Source organism: Strongylocentrotus purpuratus, unplaced genomic scaffold (genome assembly GCF_000002235.5).
Source record: "Strongylocentrotus purpuratus isolate Spur 01 unplaced genomic scaffold, Spur_5.0 spur5_scaffold_7, whole genome shotgun sequence".
In the NCBI taxonomy this organism is placed as follows: domain Eukaryota; kingdom Metazoa; phylum Echinodermata; class Echinoidea; order Camarodonta; family Strongylocentrotidae; genus Strongylocentrotus; species Strongylocentrotus purpuratus.
The window spans coordinates 7,517,847-7,540,334 of record NW_022145613.1 but is presented as its reverse complement, the minus strand read 5'-3'; the positions used below and the strand labels follow the sequence as shown (position 1 = coordinate 7,540,334).

At 37.0% G+C, this 22,488-nt stretch overlaps 1 protein-coding gene across 2 annotated transcripts; it reads right to left on the bottom strand.

The window, feature by feature from the left end:
• Positions 1-5,000: 5,000 nt before the first annotated feature.
• LOC115918351 lies at positions 5,001-18,066 on the bottom strand. Of its 2 annotated transcripts, none has more exons than XM_030974822.1 (6): positions 17,873-18,066; positions 11,438-11,902; positions 9,504-9,645; positions 8,113-8,307; positions 7,379-7,546; positions 5,001-5,789 (listed from the first exon to the last, which is right to left on the bottom strand). In XM_030974822.1, exons 2-6 carry the CDS (start codon positions 11,579-11,581, stop codon positions 5,263-5,265), a joined length of 1,176 nt encoding a protein of 391 aa, XP_030830682.1. In that variant the 5' UTR covers positions 11,582-11,902; positions 17,873-18,066; the 3' UTR covers positions 5,001-5,262. The 2 variants fall into 2 exon arrangements, with proteins under 2 accessions (XP_030830682.1, XP_030830681.1); XM_030974821.1 differs by lacking the exon at positions 17,873-18,066 and adding an exon at positions 17,508-17,751.
• Positions 18,067-22,488: the final 4,422 nt, after the last annotated feature.

Sequence of the window (22,488 nt, the reverse complement as noted above, 5' to 3'; positions counted from 1 at the left end):
GGTTTTGGGGATCAAATAATAGATCGCGCCATTAAAGGATGCTTTTAGTATGGGGTCTGCTCGCTATTCGCAAGGACCGCTATTCATACTGGATCGCTATTCATTTTGGCGCACGTTATGGATAGCGATCCTTATGAATAGCGGTCCTTATGGATATCGAGTTTGACCCTTTGGTATAATTAGTCTATTAATGGTTGTTATTATATTATCATTATCAACCTCATAAATTGGATACGAGAAATTATGCTGACATTTCCAAGTAGTATCGTTGTTTTAATATAAAGCTTGTATAACATAGTAAAGGAGCTATTGATAAGTCTGCATACATTAATCTTTCAGATGTAATGACTAAGGCATGTGAAAGACAAATAGTTTGAAGCGTTTATATTTATAGTTATCTCCTGCATGGCTTGCCTGTAATGTTCTAAAAGAGACACAACCTGGGTCTAATGATATTCATGCTTCCTAATTAATCACTCATAGCAAGCACAAGTGTGACCTTGATTATTGATTCAAAATGATTTGAATTTGACTATGGGATTGAGACATGTAGACTGACATCATCTCATCAGACACAACGTCAGACTATTACTTTACATTTACCCCCGATTATACAAACTAATCTGCTCATCCAATATGCACCGGCTAGGTTACTTTTATGATTACGTCATCAAATCAAATCAAATAGACAGTCTACTCTTAATACCTAATCAAGTCATCATATAATGTGAACGACAAATGTCCTATAACAATGTGATATGACCCTGTCGTAGTTTTTTTTAAATCCCTTTACATAAAAATAGGGAAAATGTCGAAAATATAATTTTGTTGACCATGTCATCATTGGTTAGAGCGTAACAAGTCAAATGTAAAAGCTTTCAAGTTGTGTGAACTTGCATGATAACTTAATCTGTGGTAAATATTATAATATTTATGAACGTTGACGACCCAACCTCCCTTCAAAATATATTTTTTGATCATAATATTTTGTGGCGCATCGGTACCGTGTAATATGGAGAGATGATTCCCTTTAATAAAGAACCCACATAACAATAACAAACAATATCAAATCTGACTTTGTTCATGTTATTTCAGGTTGACTACCCATCCATTGCTGGGTCGTGGGAAACGATTGATCGCAGGTAGTGGAGGCGTTAAGGAGAGAGAGAGAGAGAGAGAGGGAGAGAGAGGGAGAGAAAGAGAGAGACAGAGAGAAAGAGAGAGAGAGAGATAAAGAGAGAAAGATAAAGAGAGATAGAGAGAGAGAGAGAAAGAGAGAGGGAGAGAAAGAGAGAGGGAGAGAGAGAGAGAGAGATAGAGAAAAAGAGAGAGAGAGAGGCTGTTTACAAAAAGAACAGCATATATTTTGTAATTCAATGGCAACGTCAATTTTGTGGTATTTTTTTTCTTCCGTCCGTGATGCTATTTATTATCATAATCATTATTATATTCCTTATCATACTTGTTGTCTTTATCATTATAAGTATTATCAGTATTATTATCATTATCATTATCATTATAAGTAGTAGTAGTAGTAGTAGTAGTAGTAGTAGTAGTAGTAGTAGAAGAAGAAGTAGTAGTAGTAGTAGTAGTAGTAGTAGTAGTAGTAGTAGTAGAAGAAGCAGTTGTAGAAGAAGTAGTGATAGAAGTAGTAGTACGTAGTAAGGCCATCGATGTGTCCTATTTTGATTTGCTATAAAAGTTATTCATGTATATATATTTACAAACGAAAGTTGATAGTATGAGATACCAATAAAAGCAATTTATGTATATATATTTACAAACGAAAGTTGATAATATGAGTAGGTCACTTCCGCGATTGAGAGCATTGCGAAAGTGACCTACTGGTATCTCATATTATTATGTTAATGTTCTTTTGAAACTTTCATTGTAATTCATGTTCATTTTAGTTTTTAAATGCCAGACATGAAGATCTAAATAAAATCCCTTTATCTATTTACCTATCTATCTTGTAAATCCTGAAGTAAATCATTCTCTATCGTCTATGGCCAATTTATAATTTTAGACACTAAAAACATAAATAATAAATGAAAGTACGTAGTTATTGTCTTCAGTATTGTAATACTTGGTGTTTGCCCAGAAATTTATAAACGAGAGGAGGGAATCCTATCCAAATGGAGAGGGGGAGGCTCAAGCACCTGGGCAACCCCACATGCTAATCTATCTATCTATCAGGTTATAGTACATCCAGACGTTGGACAAAGCCCTCCTCATAACATTTCCATTCTCTTCTGTCTCTAGCTATCCTAGTCCAAGCGGCCGTTCCCATGTATGATGTTAGGTCATCTCTCCATCTTCTCTTCTGCCTTCCTCTTCTTCTCTTCCCCATCCTTGGTTGCCATTCTGTTAAGCAATTTGTCCATCTATTGTCCTGAAGTCTTGCTACAAACTTTGATTCCCTGACTTTCTCCATGATGTCTTTAACCTTTGTTTTCTGGCGTATGACTTTGTGATTGATTTTGTCTCGCAGAGATAAATGTTTCTTTCCATAGCTGGTTGAGTTGTCACAAGCTTCTGTTCTAGATCCTTTGTCAGTGACCATGTTTCTGATCCGTATGTCATAGTTGTTGGAATGCATTGGTTGAACATTCTTCTTCTTAGTGACATGGGTATGTTTTTTGTACGACCTATTGTAATTTAAGTTTTAGATTTTAAGTTAAGATATTTTTCGGTCTTGTTTCATAGGCCTTCAAACAGGGGAGGGATGTACGCCTGATTTCCCCTATGCTAGATATACCGCAGTTAAGTCCCAACTTTTTCTCCTTTGCATCCTCCTCACGCTTTTTCCTTAATTTTCTTCTTTCTTATCCATATCGCCTTTTACAATTTCCTTCTAATTCTGTCTCTCTCCCTCTTTTTATATTCCTTACTTTTTCTCCTTTTCTCTTATCATGCCATTTGCTCCTTCTTCTTTTTCTGCTTCACCTTCTTTTCCCCTCTTCCTCCCATTTCTCCTTTCCCCCTCATCCTCCTCCTCCTCCTTGTTCTTCTTCTCCTTCTTCCTCTTCGTCTCCTCCCACTTCTTATTCTTCTTATTATTATTTGTTGTCTTTTTCCCCCATCCTTCTGCTTCTTTTTCTTCTTGTTCTTGTTCTTCTTATTATTCTTATTCTGTGACGTCCTTCTCCGCTCTCTTTAATTCTTACTCTCCTATTTTCTTCTTTTCGAATATGAATATAAAGAAAACGAATACTAACGACAGCAATTCAAAATATAATTCCAGATATAATATCGAATATTCACTGTCATCACCGTAATACATGGTAAACATTTTACATTGAAACAAGGCAATTCACAAACGAGTAAAAGGACTTGAAGCACTTAACACCATATAGGTTATAAAAAAATTACATTTAAAATGATGGTAGATAAAGAGAAACTTGACTGAGAAATAAAATGAAAGACTGATGTCACAATCTTTTAAAAAATTGTGATGTTGTAGTTTTTATATAAGATATCAAGGTTTAACAAACCCACCATGCATACGCAGAGAAAGAAATAAAACAAACTGACACGTTTTTAATGAAAAGATAATTTCGTATAGTTTTTACAATTGTATGATGATATATGTATGGTATGAATACATCAGTCATTACTGAACTTCAGTAGTGAAACATCTTTTGAACGCCACATGCATATTCATCTACTCCGTATGTTCTTTTTTCATACTGAAAAGTTAAACTTATAAATGAACACAATCTTATTACAAACATGAAACAATACGTTATGAAACAACTCTTTAGAAAAGCCAAACACAAAAAGAGAATCTTATTACAAACCAATATACAAATAAAACAAGAATATTATGAGATGCTTTGAGTATTTCAGACATATATGAGCATAGATATCACGGCAAGACCTTTTTCCTATCTTCAACCAACTAATTAGAAGATTATTAACATTCTAAAAAGTAAGAAGGTAACAGAAGAAAAAACGAAATGTATACTTCAGGAGAAATCTGGTTGACGACGCATTACGCATTCTGAAAGTTGTGCCCCCCCCCAAAAAAAATAAATAAATAAATAAATAAAATAAAAATCGGGACGGATTTTTAGGCCACATATTCGTGTAGCCCCATATACATCTTTCTGTGTACAGTGCTTGTAACTTTACAAAGACTGGGTCAATTTTTTCTTCATTTTGATGATTCCAGAACCTGGCAGTACACACCAGTACTTATATGCTAGACGATGAACCTGTTCTGATTGATACCATACCGTTTCTTTCACAATGCAATTGCATGACCAGAACTCAACTTTATCTTTAATGACTCCTTCTATACATTCAATTTCTGTATCTAATGATTTAATTTAAGATTTTAAAAAAAAATCTGTTGAATATATGTATTAGTAATATGTTCGTCACTTCAATTCAACAGTAATGAATTCTGTGAATATTACAGAGGCGTATTACGTCATCTGAAAATGATTGCTATGAAATTTACGATAGAGTATTTTCCTTGAGTTTGTTTTTCGAAAGACTTTGAGATCGTGCTAAAACGATAAACGAAATGACTACATATAAAGACATAACATCAATATTGAAGTTGCATCCACAAAAATATATAATTATGATAATAACAGGTCTATACCAAACATATAGAATCACCAGTATTTTTTAATATCTTTATGATCACAATGAAATAATATATTTCCATGGTTTATGAAATCATAATATTAGCATGTAAGTGAAAATCATTTCTGCACAATTTCTAAATATACAGCAAGTAACCGATCAAGTTGCTTTGCACTAAGAACGAAATTGTATGGAATATTCACAAAACTTTAGGCTATCTGTGTATCCGACCAACTTTGGACAATTTTCAGCTCAACTCTGGTAATATTTTGCTCACTTTGCTGCAAATATTGTCATATTTTTATTATAATCAGGGGAGTTTATCCGAATTTGGCATAAATCCACACACAGTTGTCTGACAAATAATTATCCTCGTATTTTTTTTTTACCCATTACTTTAAAAAAAAAACAGAGTTCAGAATATGATGCTGGTGATCGGATGCAATAACATTTTTCCGCACTCCTCTCCATTTGGAGCATTCGAACCATTAGCCATCTTAAAAACGAGCACATGCTCATCCCCAACGATAATGGCGTGGAGAGTAGCAATGTAGCCTGTGGGCAAATGTCGAGACGAAGGATCGTAGTGACGGCCCTCGTATCCCTAGCCGATTGATCAAACCACTCTGCTTCGACACCTCTAATCGTGATAATATTAAAGTAGACTTATTTTGTTTTAAGATCTGCTTTGCCATTCTGCTTCCCGAAACCCCAAGTCGAGGGATTGTTGAAAGAAAATGCAGAAACTTTTCCAAAGAGTATATTCGGTGGGGCTATTTCATCATCGTCATCGTCATCGTCCAACTTGATGTCAGTCCAGGGAGCTGGCTGAACGTCACTCTCTGTATCCTCGCTCTCGAGTTCATCCGAATCGCTGATGTCATTGGCATCGAAGGCGGCGTTGTTGAATTCGAACGAACTGCCGCTGTTGTATAGCGGCGATGGGGGCGGTAAGGCAGGTGGGTTGTTTTCCTTCATGCGTTTCTCTAAGGCAGAGAGACTGGGTCGGTTGTAGGTCGAGTCTCGCTTCTGATATCGACTCGCTGTGGCACTAGGTGCGTCACCGTTGGTGCCGTTGTCGTTGACCACGTGGCCCCTGACGTCGGGTACTGACCTCGAGCCTCGGAGGGTAGAACCCGACCTCGATCGCGTCTCGTCTTCGTCGGCACCGATTTGTATCAGTCGTTTGATCACTGATTGGCAGGAAAGAAATAAGAGTAGTGAAAGTCATTGATATTTCTTGTGGAAATTAATCTATTTTATCAAGAAAATAGCTCTGATCATTGAATGAAAAAAAAGATGGACTGAGAAGTTGCCTACAAGAAGTTTCTGTTAAATGAAGATTTCTTTAAGTGATGCGGGACTAAAATATATGATAAAAGAAGGATTGATACCAAATGAGATAATCACAACAAATCGTCATCACTACTAACCACGATAAATTCGTCACACGCTGAAACTCAATAGTTACAATTCCTGTAGCATCATATCAGCGTGCGATACCATTTTAAATTAAACCTTCTACTTACAAATACTTGTCACCAATCTACACCATCACTAATCACCGCCACTCGTCGTCACCACCACTCGTCACCATCACCCGTCGTCATCACTCACCATCATAAATCGTCACCATCACTCCTCACCATAAATCGTCACCATCACTCCTCACCACCACTCCGCACCACCACTCGTCACCATCACTCCTCACCACCAATCGACACCACCACTCGTCACTATCACTCGTCACCACCAATCGACACCACCATTTGTCACCATCACTTGGCACCACCACTCGTCACCATCACTTGTCACCACCAATCGACACCACCACTCGTCACTATCACTCGTCACCACCAATCGACACCACCACTCGTCACTATCACTCGGCACCACTCGTCACCATCACTCGTCACCACCAATCGACACCACCACTCGTCATCATCACTCGTCACCACCAATCGACACCACCACTCGTCACTATCACTCGGCACCACACGTCACCATCACTCGTCACCATCACTCGGCACCACCACTTGTCACCACCAATCGACACCACCACTCGTCACCATCACTCGTCACCACCAATCGACACCACCACTCGTCACTATCACTCGGCACCACTCATCACCATCACTCGTCACCACCAATCGACACCACCACTCGTCACTATCACTCGTCACCACCAATCGACACCACCACTCGTCACTATCACTCGGCACCACTCGTCACCATCACTCGTCACCACCACTCGACACCACCACTCGTCACTATCACTCGTCACCACCAATCGACACCACCACTCGTCACTATCACTCGTCACCATCACTCGTCACCATCACTCGGCACCATCACTCGGCACCACCACTCGGCACCAAAACTCGTCACCATCACTCGTCATCATCACTCGTCAACATCACTGTCACTCAACACAATCATTCGATGCCACCCTTCTTCACGTCACTCTTACCATAACTCATCACCATAACTCGCCGCCACCACTTGTCACCATCAATTGTCACTATCACTCATCACCATCTCTCATCAACATAATTCGTTACCATCACTCTTCACCGTCACTCGTCACCATTCCTCGGCACTTCCACTCGTCATCTTCACTTGTCACTTCCACTCGTCACCATCACTCGTCACAATCACTTGATACCAGTACTATTCGCCATCACTGGTCACCATCACTTCCATTATCATAATCATAATTTACTGGTTACCACCGTCATCCCCATATATCCTTCCAATTACCACCAGACAAATTAATTCACACCTTGTGCATCGACTGCGTCTCCAAATCGGACTTCTTTCGCAACCTTATCAGCTAGTTTATTCTTGAGCTTCTTAAACTGTGACTCTTTGCCTGGTCGTGGTCCAAGGGCTAAAGAAACTTCCAAATCAGAGTGGTCGGGGATGTTGAGTACCGTCGTATTGAGTTCACCTGCATAATGACCAATATAAGGATAACCTTGAAACATTTATTGAGCTCTAGTAAGGAAAATAATATTCTAATCAAATTACAGCTTATTGTATGAATAGCCACCTTTCGTTTCTGTTAGATTTTCTTCATTACATGCACGATTATCAATAACTTAATCGAAAAGATAGTAGGTATTAGAATGAAGCGGTATGAAGAGGTGCCAAGTCTGCAGAAACTTAGTGCAGAGGATCACAGCCAGACAATGAACATTCTGAGAACAGTTATGTAGACAAGATGGGGTAGAAGAGATGAGTTCGTCAGGAAGAAGAAGAGGAGTGGACAAAGAAATATCCTCACATGAATACTACGTGATGCATTAAAAAGCTGCGTGGAAATGCAAGATTAGGACAAGGTGGTAAGACAGTGTCTTCAACTTTCATGACAAGGCACATGATGAGGAAAATAAAAATATTTTCGTCTGGTGCCAATTTCAAATTAAGTTAATATGTCTATGTAATGACAAAACATATATCATCTCATATAAAGCATAACTGTATTTCAGTTTGAAGAAACGTTCGCATCCTTACCAAAGTTAACAGCATTTCCTTGGAGGTATACTTCTTCCTCGAGTTGTTGCAAGTCGATTGGTCCCGTTGATAGGTCGATTCCAACGACATTTAGGACGATGTCCCTGTTACGGTGGTCGTTTGGCAGTTTGACCTTATGCGGGAGCTGGTAGTTACGTACTAACTCGGTGAGTTGCATTCGTTTTAATTTCCTGACTGAAATCATGATGGAAAAGTGAAAAGAAAAATACATGAAGATTATTAAAAGTATATATCCTGACAATCTGGAGGGCAGTATCTTAGATATGTTCGTAAATTGTAATTGGTCAGTTGTCATTGTACATGTTGTTTTTAACATAATATTTAAATCTGCGGGATTCGACAGATGAGAAGGAAGAAGCAAATTTATTTTCAAAGTATATTCATTTTACATATGTGACACTTCGTCACTTATATTTGATCATTTGATTGGCCCAGATTTGTTCTTTGATGTCACGTCGAAGTCCCAGGGAAACGACAAATGTATTCCGTCTAGCTTGTCTGTCGACCTTTCTTTTTATCACTATATCCATTCATTCATCTATGTATCTATATCTCTCTGTATCTGTCTATCTATCTATTTATCTATCTACCTATCTATCAAACTATCTGTATTCATATTTGTATCTTTCCATCTATCCAGCTATATATATACAATTGTATCTTTGTATGTAGGTATCTATTTGTATATCCATCTACTTGTCTATCTACTTATCTGTCCATCTACTTGCCTATCTACTTATCTGTCCATCTACTTGCCTATCTACTTATCTGTCCATCTACTTGCCTATCTACTTATCTGTCCATCTACTTGCCTATCTACTTATCTGTCCATCTACTTGTCTATCTACTTATCTGTCCATCTACTTGTCTATCTACTTATCTGTCCATCTACTTGCCTATCTACTTATCTGTCCATCTACTTGTCCATCTACTTATCTGTCCATCTAATTGTCTATCTACGTATCTGTCCATCTACTTATCTATCCATCTACTTGTATATCCATCTACTTGTCTATCTACTTATATATCCATCTACTTGTATATCCATCTACTTGTCTATCTACTTATATATCCATCTACTTGCCTATCTACTTATCTGTCCATCTAATTGTCTATCTACGTATCTGTCCATCTACTTATCTATCCATCTACTTGTATATCCATCTACTTGTCTATCTACTTATATATCCATCTACTTGTATATCCATCTACTTGTCTATCTACTTATATATCCATCTACTTGCCTATCTACTTATCTGTCCATCTAATTGTCTATCTACGTATCTGTCCATCTACTTATCTATCCATCTACTTGTATATCCATCTACTTGTCTATCTACTTATCTATCCATCTCTACTTCGTAACTTACATGTTCTCCTGATGGACCCAGATTTGTTTTTTGGCATCACTTCAAAATCCAAAGGGAATGATAAGGGTATGCTGATCAGCCTGTCTTTAGCATCTTTGGCGACGACACGGTTCTGTGTGTGAATACGCGCTATCCTAATCACCTGTTTAAAGAAACCAAAGAAGACAAAACAATAATGAGGAATATGTAATATACGATAATGATATGATATATGCTGATGTTATGCTGATTAACATATATCAAAGAGGCAATGATGATATATATAGTACATTTCCAGGAAAGTTATTCCTGATGAAAACAAATAGCAGTGTGATTTCTAATCATCAATCTAGTTGAGCCAAGTGAGCGTTCAATATTTTGAAAATTAATTAAAGATTTTTCTACTCTGTTAAGCCGTTAAAGCCCCAGATAACTTTGGAAAGTGATATGTACCTTTAAAAACCAAACTAGTTGGTCTGGAGAATGATAACATTTCGACAGTCGACCGTGCATATTTTCTTTTTTGTGCATATTATATATTTGATAAAATTCAAACCATCAGGAACTGTGCACACAGAAAATCGGAAAAGGAAAGAAAGGTGAATGTGAAAGGAAGAAAGAAAGACAGGCAGAAATACAGACAGATGGAGTGTTAGTCGGGGAGACATATCGGCGAGAAAGATGGATAGAAAGAGATAAAGATCTAGGCCTAGGAGGGGGGAGTGGAGTCACTGGAGTGTACATTTCATTTGTCAGATTTCTTTTCAACACGAAGACATTTGCTCCTGTCGATGGCTGTTCTAAATCAGTTTCTATAGATGAATAGAAGTACATTTGAAAAGGACATTGTATTTGAATCTTGAATCTGTTCCCGCTGTGTCAGTGATCTACATGAACCAAAACGAAGAGGAGTGGGGTGGAGATAGACATAAATACATGTGAAATTTGGGCACGTAATTTTTTTTCAAGGATTAGATCTTTATCACCTATTCATTTTGGCATATTGTCATTCACTGGTAAACAGGTTAATGTATCTTTAAACAATAAAAGTGATTAATAAGAGGGTGCATGTAACCTCGTTTTCCCTTTCTTCTACAATGTTGACTAACAATGATCCATTCTAAGCAATATCGTATCCACAGCGTACCTCGTTAAAGTTCACCCATCTCCACAAATTGACATGTATATGAAATTGGAAACGAAACACTTCATAAATCAAGATGGCTTGAAAAGACTACCAAACTTCGATTCAGATGTCAATTATTACAATTTACTATGAAACATGAATAATTTCATAAAGTCCACAAGTTAATCGAAACGATCCACCATTTACCCAGGGAACGCTAAACGTATTAGAGACGTAGTTGGAACGTCTTCACACAGGTCCACACAGCGTTTTGCAAACGTTTTAAGCGCGTTGTGTCCTTCCAGGGTAACAACCATCATAAAGGCTTTAGATGTTTCGACCAGGGCCCCGTCTTACAAAGAGTTACGATTGATCCAAATCAATCGTAAGTCCTCCAATCAATCGTAAGTTTGCAGTCTCCTATCTCTTATGTACATAGTTACGATTGATATCAATCGCAAATAAGTTACGATTGATATCAACTCTTTGTAAGACGGGGCCCAGGAGTCTTCAAATCATGGTTCATAAAAGTATATAAGATGATAACATATTAACGGACAGGTCTGGAGTACTCGGTAACCGGGAGGGTACAAAAATCTATATTTTGTTGCGTTTTTTTTCTTCTTCATTTTAAGGGGAGGAGAGAGAGAGAGAGAAGCCTATATTTTGTTTTTATTTGTTATACTCTTATCCACATTGTATATTTTAAAAAGAGAGAAAAAGAGAAAGAAAGAAATTAATATTAAAAAGAAAGGCGTTGGTGATTATTTCAGTTTTTGATTGATTGCCATTACAACAACAACAACAACAACAAAACAATCATACCAACCTGTCCCTGGCTAAGTGAATCTTCTTCCCTAAGCGAACAGTGTCCTTGTCTCACCATGGCAATGATGGGCATCTTAAGGTACGACATCAACTCCCTCATGTTATACGTCTCCGGCGACCACGACACCGATCGTGCGATGTCCATGACGACGTCGAATGATCAAATCGAGAATACCTCGCGTTTTAAAAGGGCGTTGCTCAAGCCACTTGAGATAATAATTGGGCAAGAGCCTTTTTTCACTGGAAATTCTGAGCCCACCCAGAAATGGATGTTTGATTCTACAGACAATACTCGTTTACAATCTATTAATCAGTGTTTGACAGTTTGTAATCACTTTACTACTGTCTGTTACATTATTCAATGTGCCTTTTATCGCGTAAGAGTCCAGTGTGAAGTACATGCGAAACGCAAAAGACGCAAACACGACTTCATTCTTGGTGTTGCTTTTCCAATTCCAGTATTGATCTGTGAAAGAAGCGAAAAATGAAGAAAATGTCAATATTCTGTAACGAACGAATATAATTAATTATGTATAGCTTTAGAAAAATAAATCACGATTTTGTTTGAGATACACGATTGTTTTCTTTTCATATACAATAAACTAAGTTTAACTTAGGCCTTCTAGTAAGAATAATTCTTGGAGTAACCCCAAATAAGAACTATAGGCCTATCAAATTCTTTTGAACTTTACTGTATCACTGGGCTATATCAACATAATATTCTTATCTAAAGTGTAACAATCTCGAGGCCCCCTTCAGTTTAATGTTAAAAAGTCTATATAATTTGTGGAAGTCCTTCTCAGGGGCCAGTGTGACCTTCCTAAACACAAATCCTAACTATTAAATATAGGCTTTGACCGATATGCTTTCATCTACCCTTCCATAATTGTTCGGGATTTCGTCGTTTATTCACTCTTTGATTTGTCAAAATCGACCCATCATATTTGTTCACTTCCTGTAAGAATGTCGGAATAATCCAACAAAATTCCATTCATTATTCTCCTGCGCCCACAGCACAAAGTACCCAATTGATCTCAATGGCAAATATTCATACTGAAATATGTATTAAAACTATTTAATCTGTGTTTTTTTTTCTTTTCTTTGCAGCATTCATCCTCTGTTAAATACTCTAAACAGTGTATGTACATTTGATAGAGGGCAGAGGTCATCCAACTATAGAAATGTGAATTTTTAGGGTGTGTGCCTTGTGTCTTGTTTGTGTGAAAGGATACCGCAGTCGGGTATACAAATTTGTCTCTGTGCATGTGGAACTATGAATATTTAATAACGGCATAACTTAGTCATCGGAGCGTTTCGTAGTTCTATTGACACGGGAATTGAAGAAAAAATAGTGAATAGGTGAATTCAATAAAGTTTTGAAAAGAATATGAGGGTTCACTGCTGTGGAGGTGTAATACTTGGGGCGATTCTGGGTAACATGCCAATGCAGTGGTTTTGCAATGTAAATTGCATTGCTTTGCAACGCTGATTTTGTGATTTTTATAGGAAGTCTACATAAGAGATTATTTTTCGGCAAATGTATTACTTTTTTTTCTTCTTTCAACTAGAGTACAACAGGAGATAATCTAAATACCTCATGGTAGTGAAAGACGATTTTCAACACTTGCTGTAAATGAAGAAATCCACTTTAAGCTTTAAACGTGAGACATATAACAGGTGTGGTCAGAATTCCGTGCATGTATTTTCTTTTTCAGACTCGCCAGAAACAATACACGATAAGATCTGTCATTACGATCTGATAATATAATGTTTACCTGAGTCTATGCAGTCTATAGGTAGCATATGTAGTCTATGTAGAATATAAGTCCAATGTAAAACCTTATCTATTCCTATAAGTCTAATGTAAAACTATAAGTCGAATTAATATCAGGCGCAAGATTCCACTTTAAAAAATTCTTTCTCGCTAGTAGAATGTGATACAAAATCTTAAAGTGAATTTTTTTCAGCTTATCATCATTAATGTTAATTAAATTTCTTTTAAAACAATTTGGCCAATTGATATCTTTATCTAAGAGCTTTTCCCCCAAATAGACGACATCTAGCAACCCTATCATCTACATGTAGGCGTAGCATGGCATAGCATTGTTTACTAGTTAACTCATACAGTTTTTTTTATTCTACCTCTATTAAGAATTCTTTGAATTTGTAAATTTGTTCTTTTCAATAGAGATTTATTGCCTTTGGTATGCAAATGTTTTGGAATCGCTTTTTAAAGTTTTGCAAGGTCAAACAATACATTGCTATTCCTCTGCTTCAATCAATTCATACCCAATTTGAGCACTACTTCTAAAGGTACCGTTTCTAAAAATGGCGTTTACATACACAATGCCGCCACTTTGATACCAGTTCTTAAAGAACACCAATTTCTTTCTGAAAATAAAGTTCGGATTAAACCATAATATTTCCGATTAGGCATTTTAGACTTTATTGCCTTTTACCTTATACCATGCTAGTAAGATTGCACAATAAAAACATTGGCAATCTTGATACACAATAATGTAATATATAAATACAAATCTTTAAAAACCGTCTTAAAGCCTGTCTAAAAAGAAGGCCTTCACAAACAAATTATGTATCACCATATTAATAGTGATTCGAATATTCATAAAAACATAAATTTACATCGTTACTTTCGTCCAAGTAAATACTGAGAAACTGATATAAAGCATTTCTCAAAAAGTTATTTAAATGAAGTTCTAAAAGAATGATATAGCGAAAAATTACTTGAACACGATTCATACTATCACCATTATGTGATCTACAATTTGGTAAATAAATGAGTGTAGGATTGCTTTTTGACGCTGAATTTCCATTCACTGAGTTGCTTGCAACCATATACAGTCACAATGTTCATGACATTATTTGTTTATCTAAATAAAACATCAAAATTGTGTGAATTGTATTAGTAAATTCGGGGCATTGTCAACGAGAAACGTTCAATTATGAGCCGAATATTTAAAATTCCTCTTCATTGTATTGCACTCAGAATAGTGCAACAATAAGAACAAAAATACCTTATAACAAATATATGAAATCATCGACCATTCAACTTTATGTATTTACCTTATGGAATAAGCGGAGGTTTAACTGAAATACTTTACAGCGACTTGTAACTTGTGTTCCTGGTTTTTTAAATTAAAAAAGGACATCATTTTCAGTTTGAGGTCCTGGCTCAGACAGACACATTGGTGTTTTTGTTTGTTCGTTGGTCTGGTTTTTTGTTTGATTGTTTGTTTGGGTGTTGATGTTTTTCTTTCTTTTTTTCTTGGGGGGGGGGGGGGTTACTTTAATAAATGTACATGTACTTGCATGAAGAAGTTCCGAAATACTACAAACTAATACCCCAGTTTATGGCTGTCAACGTAGTCTAAGAACATATGTCCGTTTGCTTCATTTGCTCACGACATTGCATGCCAATACATTATGACCAGAATCATTATCCACCGACAAAAAAAAAATTAAAAGATTATTCATGAATACAAATGATAAAAAGTGGGGGATATAGGCCTAGCAATGCTTTTTGCAGTAATAAATGTTATATATCAGGGACTTTGGGGCGAGAAATGGAGAGTTAATATTCAGGTATGAGTGCACAGCCCCCTGGGTGAAACTCTACCCCTATACGACCATGTGAGCACCATGAAGTTGACAAACAATAATTATGACTGTATCAGTCAAATCACACGTTGAGCACGTTTGATAATAATTCAAAAAGAGTATAGTAAGCATATACATGCAAACACTATTCGTGGTCAGGACCTGGGTGTGGTCCCATTTATGATACATAAGGATTGGAATATGTTATTGTTCCAGTCACAAAATATTATAAAAACACATTTGATCCATATCCTGTTCTTTGATTTCGTACATTCATATTGATAAAATAAATTTCAGGAAATGTGCTCAGTGAAATATTTTCGAAAAGATGAAATAATTGATATATATAATATATGTACATTTCAGAATTCTATAATTATGTAGATGTCAATAGTCTGTAACTGAAGAAATGTTGGTTAATTTCCCAAATCGAGGTTTTTGTGTTAGACCAAGCTGCATCAAATAAGCAACAGTTAAGGCACTATTCTGTTCTTTCATGGTTACACAATTTAATTATAATTCACAACTTTAGAACAGCGTTGATCATCAATATACAACATGTGATAAAAAGGTGGGTTAATTGAATGATATCAAATTTATTGAAATGGGATAACTAAAACCAGTGCAGAAACAGAGCAAAGAAGCCAATGTCAAATTTGGGTGAAAACACCAACGGGTCTATAAATGACAACATTAGAGAAAGCTAAATACTCACATCAAATCTAATAAATGAATAGGATCGTTTGAACGGGTGGTTATCATCAACTGTTGTTATATATCATATTAACATCACTGTCAAATGCGTTGAAAGCTTAGATTTATTATCCACTTAATTTAATTTATAGAATCCGCAATCAAGAAAAATTGCACTTTGGAGTCAGCTAAAATGGTTTTCCTCAGTTAGTTGTGTTCGCCCATCCATAGAAACATTACATTTACAATTTTATTCGCATGCACCTATGATTGATCTTCTCATATTCCTGTTTTGCAGAATTTTATGTTGATATCCACTCTTCTATTGAACCACGTTGGTTATGGGTACGGGACGCATAGGCAGGCAATCAAGGACACATGAAATTGGCCACCAACAAATCAATAAAATGGCGAAGCCAGCGATTTCTTTCCACCTCTTCATGATTAAAATTTAATCATGAATTGGGGAAGAGTTAACTGACGACTTGTGCTTTTGTCTTTGTGGTCAGGAAGAATAAAAGGACTTGTTTATCTAAAGTTTCCATAGAGATATTGAAAAATAATTCCATCAAAATCAAATCATTAGAGTCTCATACGATTTTTTAAACATCATTCATGTAGTGATGACATGGAGAGAAAAAAAAGCATTGCAAATCATGATTTACTTTGTCCCTTTTTAAATACTAAATTTTGACACATATTTTTTAACATAAAGGACAATCCTTTTTCTTACATTCGATACAAATTATAAACGGTTTGTCTCATGGCTTAAATACGTTCAAGACGAAATCATAACGTTAGAAAGTATATTCCTTTTAAACTAGGCCTAAATAATAAGTGATGCTAGATGAAAGTATCCCTTCCGACGGAAATCAACGAAACATGCAAGTCAAACCATTATCATACTTACTATTATTGCCACTAATATGGGTATCAGTATCATCATCATTATCTTCATCACAATCAACATAATCAACTTGATCATCAACATCATTTATCAATGAATATGTTAATAGTTTAGTATAAGTCGTATTAATGGTAGTAGCAGTAATAAAGTTAGTGTAGTATTAATATCAGCTGATTAATAGTAATATAAGTCGTCGGCGTCGTCGTAGTAGTAGTAGTATTAGTAGAAGTAGTAGTAGTAGTAGTAGTAGTAGTAGTAGTAGTAGAAGTGGTAGTAGTAGTAGTAGTAGTAGTAGTAGTAGTAGTAGAAGTAGTAGTAGTAGTAGTAGTAGTAGAAGTAGTAGTAGTACTAGTAGTAGTAGTAGTAGTAGTAGTAGTAGTAGTAGTAGTAGTAGTAGAAGTAGTAGTAGTAGTAGTAGTTGTAGTAGTTGTTGTAGTAGTTGTAGTAGTAGTAGTAGTAGTAGTAGTAGTAGTAGTAGTAGTAGTAGTAGTAGTAGTTGTATAGTAGAAGTAGTTGTAGTAGAAGTAGTAAAAGTAGTAGTAGTAGTAGTAGTAGTAGCAGTAGTAGTAGTAGTAGTAGTAGTAGTAGTAGTAGTAGAGTATAATAGAAGTAGTTGTAGTAGAAGTAGTAAAAGTAGTAGTAGAGTAGTAGTAGTAGTAGTAGTAGTAGTAGTAGTAGTAGCAGTGATGTATGTACAATGTAGTACTAGGTGAAGTAGAATATACTAGAAGTAGGAGACGTAGTACTTAGAAGTAGTTTATAGTCAAACAAATCTCAAACTCAGACGGCATTACGAGTGCAACATGTTACCAAATGCTTAAATATAATAACGAATTGATCTTCTGTGACTTACCAAAGAAGAAACTCTTGCACTGTACTATCAATGACAATAATTATTGGCAAATGCCTCCTATCGTGCCATATCTCCCACATACGCACCCACGTCATATCTCGAAATATGGTGATTCATACGAGTATACATTCATATCGTGGCTTTACTGCTTTACATCAAACGCTATAAGTCGCTTCATCATGCATTTAGTCGTTGTCAAAAAAGGCCCCTTATTCATGTTCACCCAGCCCTTTTCTATTATTCTCGTTCACCACGTACGAGCACTTGTCGCTGCGGTGCTATATAATATATTCGCATTCAAAGTATGGTGTTTACACTGACTTTGCTACATTGTTAAATACTCGTTGTTTCGAATAAAAACATACCTGATAATTCTCCCAGAGTCTCTCAGTCTCTTGTGTCATTTCTCCATCTCTAAAAAGGCAGAAATTCACACATCAGTTTAATTATAGAAGAATCGAGATTGTGGTATATAGTTTTTAGGCATATATTACAAGCGTGGAATAAGATTAGCCTGCTTCCGTGGTAGAACAAAAAGTAACTTGGACGACTCCATTTATTTTTCGGTGTGTAAACGGTCTCCTTGTTGAGGTGCACTCATGAAATAAAATTCAAAACTAATTTGTTGCTCTTTCAAGTGTTAATGAACTGTAATTAGTAAAAACATCATGAAGGATTTGATTCGAATCTTACGGCCAAGGGGATCAGAGAAATCCTCCCAATGTCCCGTTTCCATGTGATTTGTTTTTTAGCCCGTCCCTCCGCCCAGCTCTGGATGTTTGAATGGAGTATTAGGTTTGCTGGGGGGGGCAAGGTCATTTTGACCCCCACCCCGCTCTACACATTGTTGGCAGGATTAACCGCAACTGATCTCTCCTTCTTTTCTCCCTTTTTTTTTCTCCTTCCTCTTTTTTTGTTCCCTTTTAGCTCTCCTCTTTTCCTTTTCATTCCTTCTCTCTTTTTTAGTGGGGACGGGGGGGGGGGGGAGCAAGGGCCTTTTGCCCCCTCCCCCCCCCCCCCCGATCCACAACTTGTTGGCGGGAAAATTGCAACTGATATCCCCCTTCTTTTCTTTTCTTCTTCCTCTTTTTTTCTTCCCTTTATCTCCTCTTTTCCTTTTTTCTTTCCCTTTCCTTCCTTCTCTTTTATTTTTTGATTGGGGGGGGAAGTCCTCCTCCCTCCCCCCGATCTCCTTCTTCCCTCTTTTCTTTTCTTCTTCCTCTTCTTTTTTCCCTTTCTCTTCTCTATCCCTTTCCCTTCTTTTCCTTCTCTCTCTCTCCTTTTTTTCTTCTTTTTGGCGGGGGGGGGGGGGGAAGGGGCCAAGGCCCGCTCGGCCCTCCCTGGATAAGCGCCTGGTAACACCTACCTTTTAACTTTGTTTAACAGTGTAGAGGCCTGTATTTGAAATCAGTATCCTTTAATATGATTGTTGATTATTACTCAGTATACTTTTGAGTAATTTATTTGTTTGATAATGATTCATTTGAAGGACTTCTTCCTTTGGGTATGTTAATGATGTTCAATGTTTTCTGTAAGATAATTTGTTTGTGTAAATATATATAACAGTGTTTCAAGAACGAAACAGTGCATACGAGCAGGGGCGTCTCCAAAGAGGGGGTGTGGGGTGCGACACCCCCCCCCCCCCACCTGTCAGGATATTGTCGGTAAAATTGCGCTGCCGTCGGGAAAAAAAGAGATAAGGGGGAGGGGAAGAAAGAGAGGGAAAGAAAAGAAAAGAAAAAAAGAAAAGGAAAAGAAAGGAAAGAAAGGAAAAGAGGGAGGAGGGGAAAGAAAGGAAAAGAAAGAAAAGAAAGAAAAGGAAAAAGGAAGAAGAAAACAAAAAGAGAAAAGGGAAACAAGGGGAGGTAAGAGCCTGATAGAGGAGGGGTGGGAGTAAACGAGAGAGGGGGTTGTTGGGTGGAGTTGTCTCGTCGAGGGAGCAAGAAAGACACGCGGGGGTTGGGCCGGACCACGAGAGTGCAACCAAGTTAAACTGCGGTAGTGCATGCCTACATGTAGGCTTTACCACCAGCGCACTTTTACGAGTATTACGGCGAAACTGGCCAGGCTAGCGTGTAAAAAAAAATATTCGCTGTCCGGAGAGGGGTGAGAGGTGGGGGGGGGGGGCACTTCAGAATTGTGATTCGTTTGAGACTTTGGGGGATAGGGGGCTTGAACACTTTCGGACCTTGACGATTTTCGCGTCATGTATCGTACAAAGAGATAGTTCAATCCAAATATGAATCAAACATTTATTGTCTTTTTTGTTGGGGTGAGGGTGTTGGTGATGGGTAAGGAGGTCTTATAAAGTCTTTTTAGTGCAACACAATAAAAGTTAAAAAATGCCGTGAGAAATTTGTCTTCGTTTTTATTTTGGGGTGGGATATCTAGCCATCGTAGCAACAAGGGGGCCTGATATAATGATAAACACAGAACAAACACATGAAAAATACGGAATGTAAACATAAATTTGAATGCAGGTTCAATAAAAAATAAACATTGATTAATTAATTCGAGACATGGTAAATTCAAAGCAAACACAGAAAATAAATGTAATAGTTGTTCGAGTCGATAATATACATGCTCAAAGGTTCACACACGAAATATAGATAATCAATTAATTTAAATAACCAAACCATAATAAAAAGAAAGAAAATACAATAACGGGAACACATAGAACGAAAATTAAGGCTGATGTAAGTTGTCATGAAACAAGATAGATAATTACAGAACAAACACATCATAATGTACATATCACCTGTCAATTCATCATACACATTGAGAACAGGAATATATTGGTTTTTGTTTTTTTGTTTTTGTGAAAAAGCATTATATATTGTCATCCTATGCTCACTGTCTCCCACGAGTTTGAAATAGTGTCTTATTGTCGGGGTCATCTCGTAGGAGAGGTTGGTAATCATAATATTATTGTCTTACTGTCACGTTCTAAATCTGTCTTTTTTTCTTTGTTCCTGGTCGAGGTGGTTTCCTTGTAAAATATATCGTCTTGTCACCAAAGATTGACTATCAGTTGAGGGGGGGGGGGGGATATTTCACACAAGGGGGGCAAATTACGATAGGATTACGTGTGTGTTATGTTTCCCTTTTTTGTCACCACTGGAGCGGGGGAAATATATTAGCTAGATTATGGGGATGTTTTTATATAATTATCAAAGCTAAAAGAAAATATAGGCCTACTTTTAAAAAGACATAATATAGGGGACACCACCGTTTGCTTAATGCCTTACGATCGCAAAATCGTTCCTTATTTGACTTAAAATCTTGAAATTATTACTTCTTTACATAATTTATGAGGAGGAAAAAAAAATCGTGCAATATTGTATATTTACGAAAAGTTTGAATATTGTATATAATCTATCTCCCTACAACCAGGGGCGTCCCCAAATGGGGTGTAGGGGTGCGACACCCCCGCCTGTCAGGATATTGTCCGGAAAAGGAGAGGGAAAGGGAAAGAAAGGAAAAGGAAAAGAAGGGAAAGAAATGAAAGAGAAGAGGAGAAAGAAAGAGAAAAGAGGAAGGATAGGAAAGAAAGGAAGAAAGAAAAGGAAGAAAAGGAGCAAAAGAAAAGAAAAAAGAGAAAAAGAAAACGAAAGAAACAGGGGATGAAAGAGAGAGAGAGAGAGAGAGAGAGAAGGGGGTAAGAGCCTGAGAGAAAGGGGGTGAGTAAGAAAGAGGGAGTATGTTTGGTGGAGTCGCCACGTCGAGGGAGCAAGAAAGATACGCATAATATTATGTCTGGCTACACCATTATCTCGGGCACATGTATAGCGGTAAGCGGGCACATCTACAGGGATGTGATTGTTTGACAACGTAAAACACGTAGAATCCAAAGAAAATCCATGAAAAGAAGATAAATTGATATTTATGAAACTCATTTGTATCTTAGGAGCTTTATTATATCCATGACATGACGGAAATTCAATATACAACACTAGTTGTATGCCTCACTATATTTCCCCTATCTCGGGCACATGTAGCGGTACGCGGGCACATCTACAGGGAGGTGGTTGTTTTGACAACGTAAAACACGTATAACCCAAAGAAAATCCATGAAAAGAAGATAAATTGATAGTTGGTAAGTCATTTGTATAATTATAAGGGAACTTTTTACATCCTTTATTACAGTCATGTCGGAAATTCAATTTACAACGGTAGTTGTATGCCTATTTTCTACACTCCCCCTATATATCGGGCACATAGCGGTAGGCGGGCACATCTACAGGAAGGTGGTTGTTTGACAAGGTAAAACGCGTAGAATCCAAAGAAAATCCATGAAAAGAAGATAAATTGATATTTGTGAAACTCAATTGTATCTTAGGAAGCTTTATTATATCCATGACATGACGGAAATTCAATATACAACACTAGTTGTATGCCTCACTACATATATCCCCTATCTCGGGCACATGTAGCGGTAGGCGGGCACATCTACAGGGAGGTGATGTATTGACAACGTTAAACACGTATATCTCAAAGAAAATCAATGCAAAGATGTTGAACTGATAGTTGTAAACTCATATATAAGGGAGCTTTAATGTTACATCCGTTATCTCTCGGATATTGCATATAGAATACTATTTTATAACTCGATCCCTATCTCTATCGGGCACATGTAGAGGTAGGCGGGCACATCACCTCGAGGTGGTTTAGCCGACGACCGGTCGAGTTGGTCACGTATTCTTTGGAGTTAAAAAACGACCAAAAGAATCGCCAATTTTGTATAAACACGCTATCAAAATCCATACTAAATAAATTTACTTAACACTCAAACACTTCTACCTCATAATCACGGACAATACAACTGTATAATAGTAAGATTTTGCCCTGATTTGGCTGAACCACTGTGTTGCACGTATTACCTTCATGCATTACAGTCATGACCCCAATTCTGCTCGTACGTACGTACGCGCGCAGTCAAGAACATCAATATTCATGATTTGACACGACGTCACTGATATGC